Source organism: Cariama cristata, unplaced genomic scaffold, assembly GCF_000690535.1.
Source record: "Cariama cristata isolate BGI_N322 unplaced genomic scaffold, ASM69053v1 scaffold237, whole genome shotgun sequence".
Taxonomy (NCBI): Eukaryota; Metazoa; Chordata; class Aves; order Cariamiformes; family Cariamidae; genus Cariama; species Cariama cristata.
Window position 1 is genome coordinate 25,296 of NW_009626827.1, and position 13,762 is coordinate 39,057.

Below are 13,762 nucleotides of genomic sequence, written 5' to 3' on the forward strand. Positions count from 1 at the left end.
TTTTTGACGCCTGTCAGTGAGAAGGTTTGCTCGAGCAGCAGCCGAGCCAAAGGGGCATGGAAGCAGAGAAGAGATGGGGGTGGATGAGCTGTAGGCAGGGATTCACCAGTGGCTATGCCGTGGTCATTTAATTTATGGTAGTGATACACACTCTGCTCTGGACTAATCTGAGTATGTATTCTGAACTGAAGCCTCAAAAGGAAAAAAAGTACCAAAATGATATGACCAGGATATTTTTAGGCAATGTGGCATTTCCATATTTTAATTTTCATTACAGCATGCAAGTAAGAGAGGGGTCTTAAAATTGCATGCTTAATGTAGTGTAGCTGTATATTTATATATATAGATATATTATGTAGCTGTATATTTCTGTATTTGTGTATATAAACATCTCTAAAAGCACATATATAATTTCAGCTTAAAATGCAGGATCCATTTTATGATGTTTTATAGAAGATACTGGCTTAGAAAAAGTGTTAGGGACTTCTCTTATCCTTCTGAAATATAGTAAACCTTTTTTAAACTCTTAATGACATGTTTAGATCTATTAATGCCACATAAATGCTTTCTGCAGGAAAAATGCTGTCAGCAGGTTCCAGCTGATAGATGATGTTTTTGCATTGACACAGTAAGTATGTTTCAAATATGTCATAAAAAATTATTAAACTACATGATTGCATTCAACATTGCTACTTCTGCTTTGTTCATTCCTATGCATATGTGCCTCATAAGAACAAGAGCTGTTTTGACAAAATGGTGGGGAGTAAAGTATTTAATCCATTCTTCTGTCAGTGCTGAGTGATTTCTTTCAAAATTTCTTTTAACTTTTGTTCCAACTCTTAGGAAATATTTTAAATAATGGCACTGTCGTGAGTTTTTTAGGGACTAACCTATATTTGTTGTAACAGAAAAAAGATTCTGAATGAACATTCTGAATTTTCCTTAATTTCTTCTGGGCTATCTCAGCTATGCTGTCCTGCATGACTCTTAACACCTCTTTCATTTCCCTTGCTGATGGATGAATCGGTTGTTCGTATCTGTGGTGCTAGAGAGGCCAGCAGTACTGTAGGGAGCTGAAGAAGCAATAAATATGTCTGTGCTTCAAATGTACCAGAGATCCCAAAAGCATCAAACACCTGTGGTGTGGGAGCTCAGGGAGGAGGTGGCCAAAGCATACTGCCCTCCCTCAGAGCCTGTGGAGGTAGCTCTGAGAGGAGGAAGTAAAAATTCGCATTCCTCCTCTCATACAAATGTCCTTTCTCATAAGAGAGCTCAAAACTAGTATTTAATAAGGAGTGTAACTGTGAAGTATACAACTGTGTTCCTATGTGAGTGCACTAGGAATGTTTATGTTCTGGAGGAGAGAGGCTTAAATTGGAATTTTATTGGGAAAAAATTAATTCGATGCTAATTCCACACTAAGGCACAGAAATGCCATGCTGAAGTTGTTAATTCCACAAATAGAATGCATGTGAATTAAATTGTTTGATTTTTACAATAATGTATATTCCACAAAAGAACCTGTAATGAAAATATGTTGTTTAGCAATAAAAATACAAATGTATTGTAACTCAAAACAGTGCTCTTTTCCTTCATTTTGTTCTAGTGAGACTGATGCATGCTGTAAATGTGCCTGTATTGTATCCTGCAGACACAAGCAGAATACAGTCTGCATACTGCCATGCTTACAGCCATGATTATTCTATTACTTTGATAGTGGCACTGTGCACTGTATTAAATGTTTTGAGAGTTCAGCTCTTAAAAGCACCATTGTTTTATATTTAATTTATTTTTCCAACATCTTTTCTAGCTCACTCTCCATGCAGTATCCTGATGTTTTATTGTCACTTCCATAATTAAATATATATTTGTGGTAGGTAATTAATGTGAATAGGTATGCTCGAGGGTTTTATTTTCAAATAGGTTTGGATACATTCAGATTGAAACAGCGCTTGAACTAACAAAGTACCTTGCCAAAGAGGATGAACTCTTCATATGGAATATGGTATTGTTAAACCTAGTACCTGAGAATTTGGAAAGTACTCTGAAGAACTATGAAGTATATCCACTTTTAAAGGTATCATCTTTTTAGTTAGTTAGGAAAGGTACTAGACCATTTAAGTAAACCAAACTAAAAATGAATGCTTTTTAAATTCTCAAGAATGTAGTGATGACTATGATGGGTCATAGTTCTTGTCATTCCCTTTGCATGACTTTGTGAACTTTTTTTTAAATAGGAGGGGATACTTATTTGTATATATTAGTCAATGATAAATATCACTGAATCTTGCACAATTCTTATTGTAAAGCAGAAATATATTAACATTCTTTATATTAAGCTTGATCATACATTTTTGTAAAACGGAGGATCTCGAAAATACAGCTGTCAGTAGTAAGTAACAGGAGTAACACTGCTATGTATAAAGGGTATATAGTATGTATGTGCTCTGTGGTTTGTACTGCCTTCCAGTTCAACTTCCTGGAGAGAAAGAAGGAATTGGGTTTGGATACTAAATGAGATGATTCTCTCCTGTATTTGAGCTACCTGAAATGATACTGTCTTACTTGTTTCCTTCTATTTGAAGAAGATTTCACTTTTATTTAAAGTACACTCCCACAATAATAGTTCTCTTAAGTTCCAAAAGTAAAGGTATGTTTAAAATATGTGAGAACAACAAAGTATTTTCTATTGAGAAGTTATTTTTTTGTCTCTTTCTCTGAAGAATGAGCGTTTGTTTTCTTTCATAATGAGTTCAAAGGTCTTAGTGATGTGAAATGGTAACTTCCCAGTTTGAATGCATGTACAGGTGATGAATTATAGACTCCATTTATATACTTCATTTTAATGTGCTGTGTTGTCAAGAAATTAATAGTGGTAAATACTTAGGACAAATCTGAGTAAGTAAAGAAAAATACAGTAAAATAAAAACTTGCATCTAAATTAAAGTAATTTTTCTTTCCCTTCTTTTAAAAGAAATACCTTTTAAAGAGAATGTTGCCAATATACCATTATTATGCAGGTTTTATCCGTCAAAATGTTGATGCTTTGGGAGATGACTATTTTGCTCAGTAAGTATTCTGCTTTTCTCAAAAGTTTGTTCTGATGTGATTGGATCTGATACACTGCAGTTTGCCTCTAAATTTAAATACAAGATACAGGAAAAATGCTCTTAATTAATTTGAAAGTAACTGAATTGTTATTTTTACTGTCCTATAAGTGTGTGTTACTTATGATGACACCTCCAATGAAACTGCAGTATCATGGTAGTTTGGGATATTTTCAGTCTCTTTAGTGAGCATAAGAGATGATAGTTTAATAATCTGAGTGGTAGCGTTTGTTTATTGGAGAACAGGTTCAATAGACTGCTGCTAGTTGGGGAAAATCTGGCAGCAATGAACATCATATGTGATTTATGGATCAATCATTAGAACTTTAAAATACTTCATTTTGCAAGGCCACTGCAGCCATAGTCTTGAATGTCAGAGTGATTTGCAATAGATGCAACTAGTCTCTTAGAACTACCAAGAGGGATATAAAACACAGAAAAAACTAAGAAAAATTATAGTACATTGGTACATTGGTAGCCTCACTAATGTCCATGAATATTGATGTCAGGAACCCATTATTGGTAGTTTAATTATTTTTTTTTTAATTAACCTCAACTGTTTCTAATAGAGGTTTTCCTCGGTTAACAGCGTCATATGCTGAAACTGTGCTGGTTAAGCACAGTTAAATACTCCAAATATGGAATACATATCTTTTATTCTTGCTATTTTGGCTTCTCTTCAAGAGTGTATTTGGAAAAACTTTTTGCAACAGCGTGCTGGCTGGGTCTCCAAGACTGTTTGAACCTGTCATCTGAACTGTATGCTAAGTGGATCGACAACCCTGAGTACAAGTAAGAATGATAATGTGCTCTTAGAGGTGTGCATGCATAAATGAGTTGGAAAGTTAAAGGGCTCTTAACATGGGGGAGGCAGAATGAGAAATGCTCCTGTACGCTGCTCTTCTTTCTCGACAGAATGACAGAATTTAAGCCTAACTGTGCTGCCCAAACCTGCTCCTCTTCCCTGAATCCCAACTTTATGATGATTTCATAATTACTGCTTTTTACCTAGACTTTACATGCTGGAAGATGCAGATTTTTGCCATGCAGACCAAAATCTGTTTAGCCACATAACAGGTGAACCTCAGATTAGGGCTGATATCCCATATTGTCCAGTTGCTTTGCTGCAGTACAGCATTAGGGTTATCATGTATACCAACTCAGTTTTTAAGCTTCTCTTAGCAATACTGAGTGAAACGATGTTTGTATGATACAGGCATCTGCCCCTGCTGAGCCCATCAAATTGCCTTGCATGTTCTGTATTCACGTAAAGAGGTGCTAGGAACAGCTGTCAGTTCTTATGCTGATACTGGAGCCTTGTGGTCAGGTTTCTGGTCTGTGAGGATGGAGTCTGGGCTCTACCAAGATCAGACTTTCTGTACTCGAGAATTGCATTGTTAAAGAAAATTTACGATGTATTGAAATTCTTACTCTCTTTTCCTCCCTCTTTCTTTTGATGTTTTTCTGTGCAATAGTCAAATAGTATTGGCAACGGTGAGTGAATATTTAAAGTTTATTATTATTTTTATTTGTTGTAGCTGTAATAAATATTTTGCTGTTATTTGTATGTCTGTTGATATATGTAGTTGGCTAAGTGAACCAAACTTGTACTTTTACGTTTGTACTTTTTAAAATAGCATCATAGTGATCATTCTCATAAAAACCAAATTGTGCTTTGCAGTTAAACTGAAAAGTTTGAATAGCCTAAATACTTTCAGTTATATTCCAGAAAGAATATTCCTTCTATCTCACACTAAAGACAACAATGCTATGCTGAATTCTCAGGCTGTTTTCAAAATAGTCACTTACCTTCCCCTATTAATAATATATGAATTTTTTTTTTTTCGTAGTGGAATACTGCATACCTTATCTGAGTTGAAAAGCTGAAAATTCTGTGAAATATATTAGCTGATCTGATTTTGAATTAGATGGAGAAGATTAATTTCACTGTCCTTCCTGGCACTGAGATACAATCAAAGGGCCTTTACAGACTCACATTTCACATGGCTATAAGTGTGGAAAAAAAATCAGCTATGAATTTTATTAAGTGAAAAAAAAGATCATGTTTTAAGGAAAAAAACAAAGGTTTTCTTAGGTTTCAAATGACAGATCACAGTTCCTGTTCAGTTAAAGAGAAGGCTTTTCATCTGCTGGATAGAAAAGGAAAAGGGCACAATAAAAATTTTTGACTCATATTTCACAGATGCTCTTATGTTCTCCATTCTGAGAGCAAAATTCGTAACAGCACACTATAGCTGTTCTGCCACAGGTGGAACCCGGTAGGATTCTCACATCTGTGGAAGGGAGTAATGCTTTGCCCGTTCAGATAAGGTGATCAACTTTCAGCTGACCATTTCCAAACAGATCCTGGCAGAACTTAACTGAACTTGATAATGGTGCATTTTTATCTGTTCCGTGGAGAAAACAAGCCAAGAGCTGTGTTTCCCAGCCCGTTTCTCAGTGTTACTCTTTTTTTGCTGATAGGAGTGAAGTGGAGCTAACTAAATTAATGTATTCTCTGTGGTGCTGTTACTGGCTTGTCTTCTTTGGAAAGAGGGAAATGAGTCTAGAAGGAGGGATAATGTTGCTGTACGTTTTAGTTATTTACTAAAGGTAGCTGTATACTGCTGTTGCCCTCAAAAGTTAAAAAAACCACTATGTCACTTCTGCATTGGCTCCAGGAAAACAATGTAAAATAATCGACCCTTCTTCCCAGCAGCTTTTTGCACCTTCCTCAAGAAATGACAGAGTCCTGGCAGGCCAGTAATATCAAACCACACAAGCACTCCCAGAAAAAAAATATCAGGATTAATAAGCTCCATCCCTCATCTAATATAACCCCAAGCTCCGTAGTCCCTCTGGACCACAGTGGACTTCCTCTGTGAACTATACAACATAAACCACTTCAGGACCACCATAGGTGTTACGAGGCAGTAGATTGTTGTCCCATAGTAGGTTGCCCGTACAGCCTGCCTTGAATGCTGAACATCAGATGCAGACAAGTGATACACAGAGCTTATCCATGTGCTCTTCACCCACAACAACTTTACACTCAGTAACCAATATTTTCTTGAACCTATTGGAACAGCTGCAGTAGCAAAATAAATAGCTGTATTTTAGCCAAAGCAGCTTTACCCTGTTATTACCCTACCATGGTCTCTTTCTGCACTGTTATGAAATGATTATTAAATTACTAGACCCTGTAAGTCAAATAAATCTGTCATAAAAGGATTCCTCGCAGGACTATTCTTTAGTATGACATAACCACACAGTCTCAGTAAGCATCATTCTTGGTGGCAAATCCCTTATGTTCCAGCACATATCCAGGTAAATGAATGCAAACTAATTTTTGCCCACACTTTTTGTTACCATGCCAGTGAAATCCCTCACCTACGACAGAACTATCAAAATCCCTGCGTCTTGCATTTTCACTTCTTAACAAGCGATGTCTGTCAGGCAAAACACTGGACTCCCTCTTTCATTCCCACCAGTCCTTAGTTTCCAGAGTTTACAACTTACTTGTCTCTGCCTTCTGCTTTGAAGATTGCTGTCATTTAGCCTTCCATCTGACTCATATTGTCTCTCTTTCTGCTGGTATCATCCTCATTTTCTCTAGGATGGTCTACTGAAACTCAGAGGAATTTTTCACAAATTCTATGTAAATTTGAATTTGCTGCTTCCAGTTTTGGGCCTGAAGAATGGCTTTTGTGACCAGAAACTTGTCTGTTTTTCCAAGTCTACCTCCTGATCTAATGGAAGATAGTTTTTACACCTCTATATACAATCTTGGTCTTATGTAATGCTAAGCGGATTAACAGTATGCCATTGGGAAGTTAAACATTTGATTTGTAGCAATGGGACCCACTGTCCTACAGAGATTTAGTCCAAAATACCATTAATTTAAACTCTTTTCAGATAGCCTGCATAGTAGAATACATTGCTATCACTGGAAAGCATTGACAATGTTTTGAGGTCAGGGACACATTATTGGCACAGGAGAAATTTTCTGTTCAGGCTTTGTATATGAAGTAGAGTATTACACTGATAATGTTTGCATTTACTTTCTGTTATGAAATTCATCGCTATGTTGAGGACTCTCCCCTGGGGTGGGAGTAATAGGAGGCTGCCTCTTGCACGGAGAAATGTCCCTTCTGTTTCCATTTGTGCTGCACACAGCTCTTCCTACTGGATTCATTGACTGAAGAAACTTTGAAAAGGCTTGTCTGGGATGATGCTTATAAGCAAGCCGTACTCTCTTTAATGGTTTGATCCATGTCCTAAGCTGTGATGTGAAAGAGTGACATTGACACTGTATGTACACAAAATAGCTTGGTCCAACTGTTCTAAAAAAATATTTTTGGTTTACCTTTAAACTGCATGCTTTTTAAATGTTTAAATCATGAATAAGGTAGTCAAATTTCCTGGCTTTATTCAGATTGCTATTTTGTATTTCCTTTCTTGTGCATCTTTTAACCATGAATAAACACTAGTTTTCAGTTATGTGTTAACTGCTGGTTTTGACTTTACAACAATACAGTACTTTTAAATCGTATTTTGCTTTGCAGAATTCCCTTTTTAATTAAAAGAACAGTCTGCTGCTATGGTGTTGCGGTGGGAAGTGATAAAGAATGGAATTTTGCATGGGAAATGTATAACCATACCACCTCCACAAAGGAAGATAAAGACATCCTGCTCTCTGCCATGAGCTGTGCCAAAGAGTCATGGTTACTTTACAGGTGACCTTGATCAAAGTATATCTTTGTGTAAATGGAAGTAAATTATAAGAACACAACCTGATGGAGTTTTGCCTGCCCTAGAGGCATGTGTCTTCCAGAACACTGGAAGAATCTTAAGCGTTTTCTTGTGGAGAAAGTATGATAAACAGGGCAAACACAAATCCTTCTGTGGGTACAACATCCCAGATGCTGGTAATCACTGAGATAGGGATTTCCCAAGCTGGTAACTAGTGTGTCATGTCTAACGCTGGGCCTCTCTTCTGTCAATATATCTAGTGACCTTTTTGAACTAAAATTGTATCTTCAGGCTTTATAGCAGACTATGGCAGCACATCCCATAATGTAATTGCATGTATGAAAACATGCTTCCTCTTGGTTTGTTTTAAACCTATTTTGTGTTGTTTTTTAACTTGGAACCCATTGGCTCCCCTTACTCTCTGCACTGCAAGAAACAGCGGTTATCATAATTTGCTTTGACATTTTTCCCTACTATTTATGATTTTATATAATTTTCCTATACTCCTTCCCCCTTGCTTATTTTGTTTCCAAACTAAAGTGATATAGTCTATTTAGCCTTTGTGTGGAAACCACATCACCCAGGTTAAGGGCAGAAATGAAAATAGACTTACTAGCAAACTGCTCACCATTTGAAGTGCAGACTCACACTGAAAAGTAATTTTTTTTATTTTTGCAGCTTCATAGAATCATAGAATATCATGACTTGGAAGGGATACACAAAAATCGTTGAGTCTAAGTCCTGACTCCATGTGGAGCAACCTAAAATTTAAGCAATATATCTAAGAGTGTTGTCCAAACGCTTCCTGAACACAGTTTGGAATACTGTATTTATTATCTTTCATTGTCATCAGTATATAATCTTTTCACTTTACCAGTAAAAAGATATTGAAGCTGAATTCTGTAATCTATCATGTCCATATTACCTAAAGGATTTGTCAAAGGACAGAAGTTTGCCAGTGATGGCCTAAAGAACGATCATCCAAGATTTGGCATAAACTCAGTGGGTCTAAAGCTCTGAAGGCAGCGGAGATGTTTCTCCTGCCAGCCACCTGCTCTTGTGATGGCAGTCATTTCAGAAGACACACCAAATATGCCTGAGAAGGCAAGATGGGTTGCGAAGAGATGTCCCATCAGCTATGCTGATTTTCCATCTAACTTATGGTCCTTTATTGACTTTGTCATTGGCACAGACTAGCACTGATCCTTTTCAAGCTCAGGGAGTTGTGATGACCTCCTTCCTCCCTGTGCCTTAAAGTTGATAAGCCAATCTATTTAAACCAATTTATTTTTCTAAATGCCACCCTGAAAGTCTTTTGGGGTGAGGAATGTTAAGCTGGGCTTTTCCTGGCCCTCAGTATATTTTGTCTGTTCTGTTAAGCATGGTGGTGGCATGCAAATGGGAGAAACCTGGCTCATCTACTCTAACCATAAAGCAGCTGCCTGCAAGACCCTATAAGAAGGTAACTCTTTAACAGTGCTGCTTGAAGGTAGGAGCATGCAAAGTGATATATTGAGGCAAAAAGAGAACAGTTACTTTTTCAAGATATTTGGGCACTTGCTGCCACTGACATCATTGGCAGGTAGTTCCTAAAATATTTCTGAAATCATGCCTTAATCCCCATCAAAGCATCCAAGACCCCTTGTTACTGGGTCTTGTTATAGGGGACCCTATAAACAGGTCCTCTTTGCATAACAGAGTGTCTTGCTGCTGGCTTACTCTCTAGGCCCCATCTGTGTCACAAAATGAGTCTCCGGAAACTGAGGACCAGTTTGCCCTTCCACAGGGTTGCCTGATAGGAGTGGTTGTCTTTCTGTAACACAGATCAGAAAAGCACATATATTCACCTGATATGTTACACCCTCATTTTACTGAGAAATGGAGAGTCAGTGCAAGAGAGTCAGCGTGCAACAGGGGATTTCATCAACATAAGGACAAAACCCAACCTGAATACACAGCTCAAAGTGACGCCAACTTTGGTATAACAAAAGTATTGGTATTTGTTGAGATAGGAATTTTCCTGAACTGGATAATATTTCCAGATCACTACTGTTAAAGAGCAAGTGATAGGTACAATTATTACCTTATTTTCTGACAGGTACTTGCAATATGGACTCAGCAATACATTATTTTCTTCCAATTGTACTTCAGTCGTCATCTTGTATGTGATGACAAAGGATATTGGGCACCATATAGCCTGGGAATTTGTTACAGAAAATTGGCCACTTTTAAGTGAAAGGTATGGTAAGCAACCAGCTTTGGGTTCCCTTTATTTCTGTGGCTCTTTTCCTTCTTCCCCCATCTTTATGTTTGAGCTGTAAAACCCAGGTGCAGATTTTCCTTCCAGAGATGGCTTTTTTTGTAATGATTGATGCAATTCCTTAAGTATGCAGAGAGGGTTTTCAGCGGGTTCAACTCTGGTCAGGGCTTAATGTGAAAGAAGAGCTCATGTCAGACACAGAATGGTTTGAAAATTAGTCTGTTCATTACTGTTTCAGTGCTTTTAAGTGTTAAATTTCCTGGAAATTCTGACTCTAGAAATGGGTTTATCCACTAGCATTTCACAAGCGTGGGTGTAAAATGCTGGAGTAAGATCGTAACCTCTTTTCCAAAGAGAGTATGGGGAGATGGAGGATTGGAGCATACAGGTTTACAAGCCACTGCAAGGACCAGCTATAGTATTATTTCCTGACTTGAGTCCTAACCCACCTCCAGCCTACCTGCATTGATGTGGGTAAACTGCAGGTGAGCTTGGGTTACCTGACTTAAGCAAAGCAAGCATTTTGATGTCTGCTTGAAGGGTCCGTCTCTCCTTGGCATTGGTGAAAAGCAGCAGGGCTGTGACAGAGTACATTCCGGCTGCCTTTGGTGGCAGAGGAGTCCATCGGGAGCCATTAGAGGCACATAACCAAGACCAGCCATCTGGGAGTATTCACATGTGTATCTTTATTGCTAACACTAGAAAAGGCATGTTGTAACAGGTTTGTGTCACACCAACGTGTTCCCTTACAGAGCTTTTCTGTGTTCCATACTGATGAGAAATTTGCTGGAAAATTGACCTGTTGTTTTCAAACTAAAAGAATAGTGTGTGCCTTAATTTATATGCCATCCTCAAGATACCAACAGAAACACCAAGTTGTTAGAATCATTATCAGTTAGCCTTTCTAGCTCAGTTTGGCTTAAAAGATTATCCCTTTTAAGCAAAGAATTCATGTTACCAAAAGTAGAAATATCAGATCTTACTGGGAAATTAAAATGAAGGGTAATTAGTGTGTTTCATCCTGCTCAAATATTTAATTGAATGTTAATGCGATTTCTTTAAAAGGGGAAAAAGAGTATACAATTGCAAACTTCAGCTTAGTTGGTATTTCCAATGTGGTAAAGAATAACTAAATAGTGGGAGTATTTTCAAATGAGATGAAATTTATTATGTTTGCTAACATGCTGTTTGAAGGACCTTTATCTCAATTTTACAGGTATGGGAAGGAATTATTACATGATATATTAAAAGTCATGGGGAGATTTGTCAACACAGATGTGCAGATCCAAGAGGTAAATCAGAGAAGCAGTTAGTTTTAACTTTATATCACTTTGTAAATACAGGTTTTTAAATCTCTTGCTTTTTAAATAAATCACAGAATGTATTGTATAATGTGGCTGTGTTGAAACATTGAGAAAAATTATACTTCCTCATCTGAGAAATAAACATATGAACATGCACCCACAGCCCTGCAGTCTGTGTGAGCAGCTGGTTGGTAAGCACGGCATGAAGCGAACATTTGTGAAGGGATGGATGTTGTCCTGCTCTCTGTGGTTGCGGTGCAAGAGGTTGCCTGCCTATGTGCTGAACAGATGGCCTACACGTGTGATACAGTTCTTTCCTTCTGACTGCATGACTTCCAGATGAGCCCACGAACAATACTTTTTAATTGGGCTGCTGTACATCTGGAAAAAGGGGATAGGTTTTGGGAAACCTTCTGAAGGGTGGAAATCTGTGGGAGGTGGCTGTAGGCTGTCTTAATTTATTCCCCAAAATAATCCACATTAGTACCTGCGACAAATTAATGACTATCACTGCTCTTTTCATACTCTTTTCTTGTTCTTTTGGCTCCAGTGCAAATCTCCTCAGATTCTTTCCCAAAATATTACTTTCTTTTCTCAACAGCTCAGCTTTTGTGCTGTTTGCATGTGATTCACATTTTTGTGCCAGCCCTGAACTGCTAATATCTGTCATTTCAAGAAAAATTTTGCTTCCATTTTTTGCTGTTGATTGATGCGTGCATACAGCAAGTAACTGAGAAGTGATGCTTAATGAGGAGAGCAATTCAGAGTGAGTTCCTAAAATCAAATAAATCTCTCTTCAACATTCATGAACTACAAGTTTTACACCTTTTGTTCTTTAGGGACAAGTTAACTCCCCAGGATGGCAAAAGCAATAGCCCTGTGCCAGCCTTTAAATTAACCTTCAAGTTTGGAATGGAGTCCCAATAAATATTATCAAAGCTGTCTCATTTTCCTTTTTAAAATCTGTAGAGATCACCTTTGCCATGATGTCTACAGGAAATGTACCAAAAGTTGGGCTGCTGGCATGTTAAGTTGCCGGTTGCCATGCTGATATCTATCTCATTTCTCTTATTGTTCGTTTCCCACTCCCCTCATATATTTCTTTGCTGTCCTTCAGTCCTCTGTTGCCTTCTGCTCATTAGACTGATAGGAGAGATTTCTTGTTCTGTGATTGTGGAACAGGTAGCACAAGAGGATTCTGCTACCCAACTAGTCCTAGACACTGTGTGGTACCACCAGTACTAGAGAAGTTGGCTGCATTAGAAAGGATTTTTAGAGGGACAGCAAAGGGGCACGTTCCTAATGTGCAAGGAGCTTTCCTACCTTAGTACAAATCAGTAAGCTTGCCCCATTCCCTCTTTAGTCTCTGCCATCTCCCCATTTTCTGTGCAATTCTGTCTAAAGCGTCTGTCAGGTGCACAGTTGCTTGCTGCAAGTGAAGTTATGGGAACTAAGCTAGTGTTTATTTCTTCAGTTGCAGGTTTTTTATAATGCTACACTGGAAGAGGATGAGAGAGTGGCTACTACTCTGCTGCTGGAGTTTACAAAATTTGAAAATATGGAACGGAAAGAACTGCTAATCAAAGTTGCTAATTGGTTACAGAAAAATGTAGATGATTGACTTTGAAAACAATTTCCAGTATATTTTAGAGTGTGATTCACTAGCATTTTGATATTCATTTAAAAATGTAATTAAAGATAAAGCACATTTTTGTGAGTCCTGTGGTTGTCTTCCCAAATGGAAAGTCAAGCTAAAATAATTCACAAAGAAAAGAAAGTTCAGCAAAAGAAATGAGAGGTACATTTTCATATTATATCTGAATTGATTTCCTACTGGATGAGTTGTTAGTAGGGATGTATTACTAATCATAATCTAACCTACAGTCCTAAATCAGAGTGAAAGGTGTGGTAAAAGTTTGTGGCAAAACCACATGAAGCTGGAAAAGTTTTATGTTCTGTTTTGTTTATGATTTCTACTGTGACCTTGGGCAAGTCCTATCCTCAAGGCAGCCAATCCTCCGAGCTGGATGACAGGGGTGGGGAACAGAATAATCCTCCCATTATCCAGGAGGAAGCAGTCAGCGATCTGCTGCTCCACCTAGACATGAACAAGTCTATGGGGCCAGATGGGATTCACTTGATGATACTGAAGGAGCTGGCAGATGTGCTTGCCAAGCCACTCTCCATCATCTACCAGCAGTCCTGGCTAACTGGGGAGGTCCCAGACGACTGGCGGCTAGGCAATGGGATGCCCATCTACAAGAAGGGCTGGAAGGAGGAACCGGGGAACTACAGGTCTGTCCGCCTGCTGGAAAGGTGATGGAGCAAATCATCCTGAG

General features: G+C 38.1%; 1 protein-coding gene across 1 annotated transcript in view; it reads left to right on the forward strand.

The window, feature by feature from the left end:
• Positions 1 to 13,044, forward strand: part of LOC104164730 (aminopeptidase Q) — a 38,262-nt gene extending 25,218 nt beyond the window's left edge. Inside the window, exons 15-22 of the mRNA XM_009704163.1 lie at positions 590 to 628; positions 1,924 to 2,077; positions 2,975 to 3,069; positions 3,792 to 3,899; positions 7,673 to 7,843; positions 9,958 to 10,098; positions 11,336 to 11,411; positions 12,898 to 13,044. Of these exons, the coding sequence (XP_009702465.1) occupies positions 590 to 628; positions 1,924 to 2,077; positions 2,975 to 3,069; positions 3,792 to 3,899; positions 7,673 to 7,843; positions 9,958 to 10,098; positions 11,336 to 11,411; positions 12,898 to 13,044 (931 nt within the window). The remainder of the gene's footprint in view (positions 1 to 589; positions 629 to 1,923; positions 2,078 to 2,974; positions 3,070 to 3,791; positions 3,900 to 7,672; positions 7,844 to 9,957; positions 10,099 to 11,335; positions 11,412 to 12,897) is intronic.
• The last annotated feature ends 718 nt before the right edge of the window (positions 13,045 to 13,762 follow it).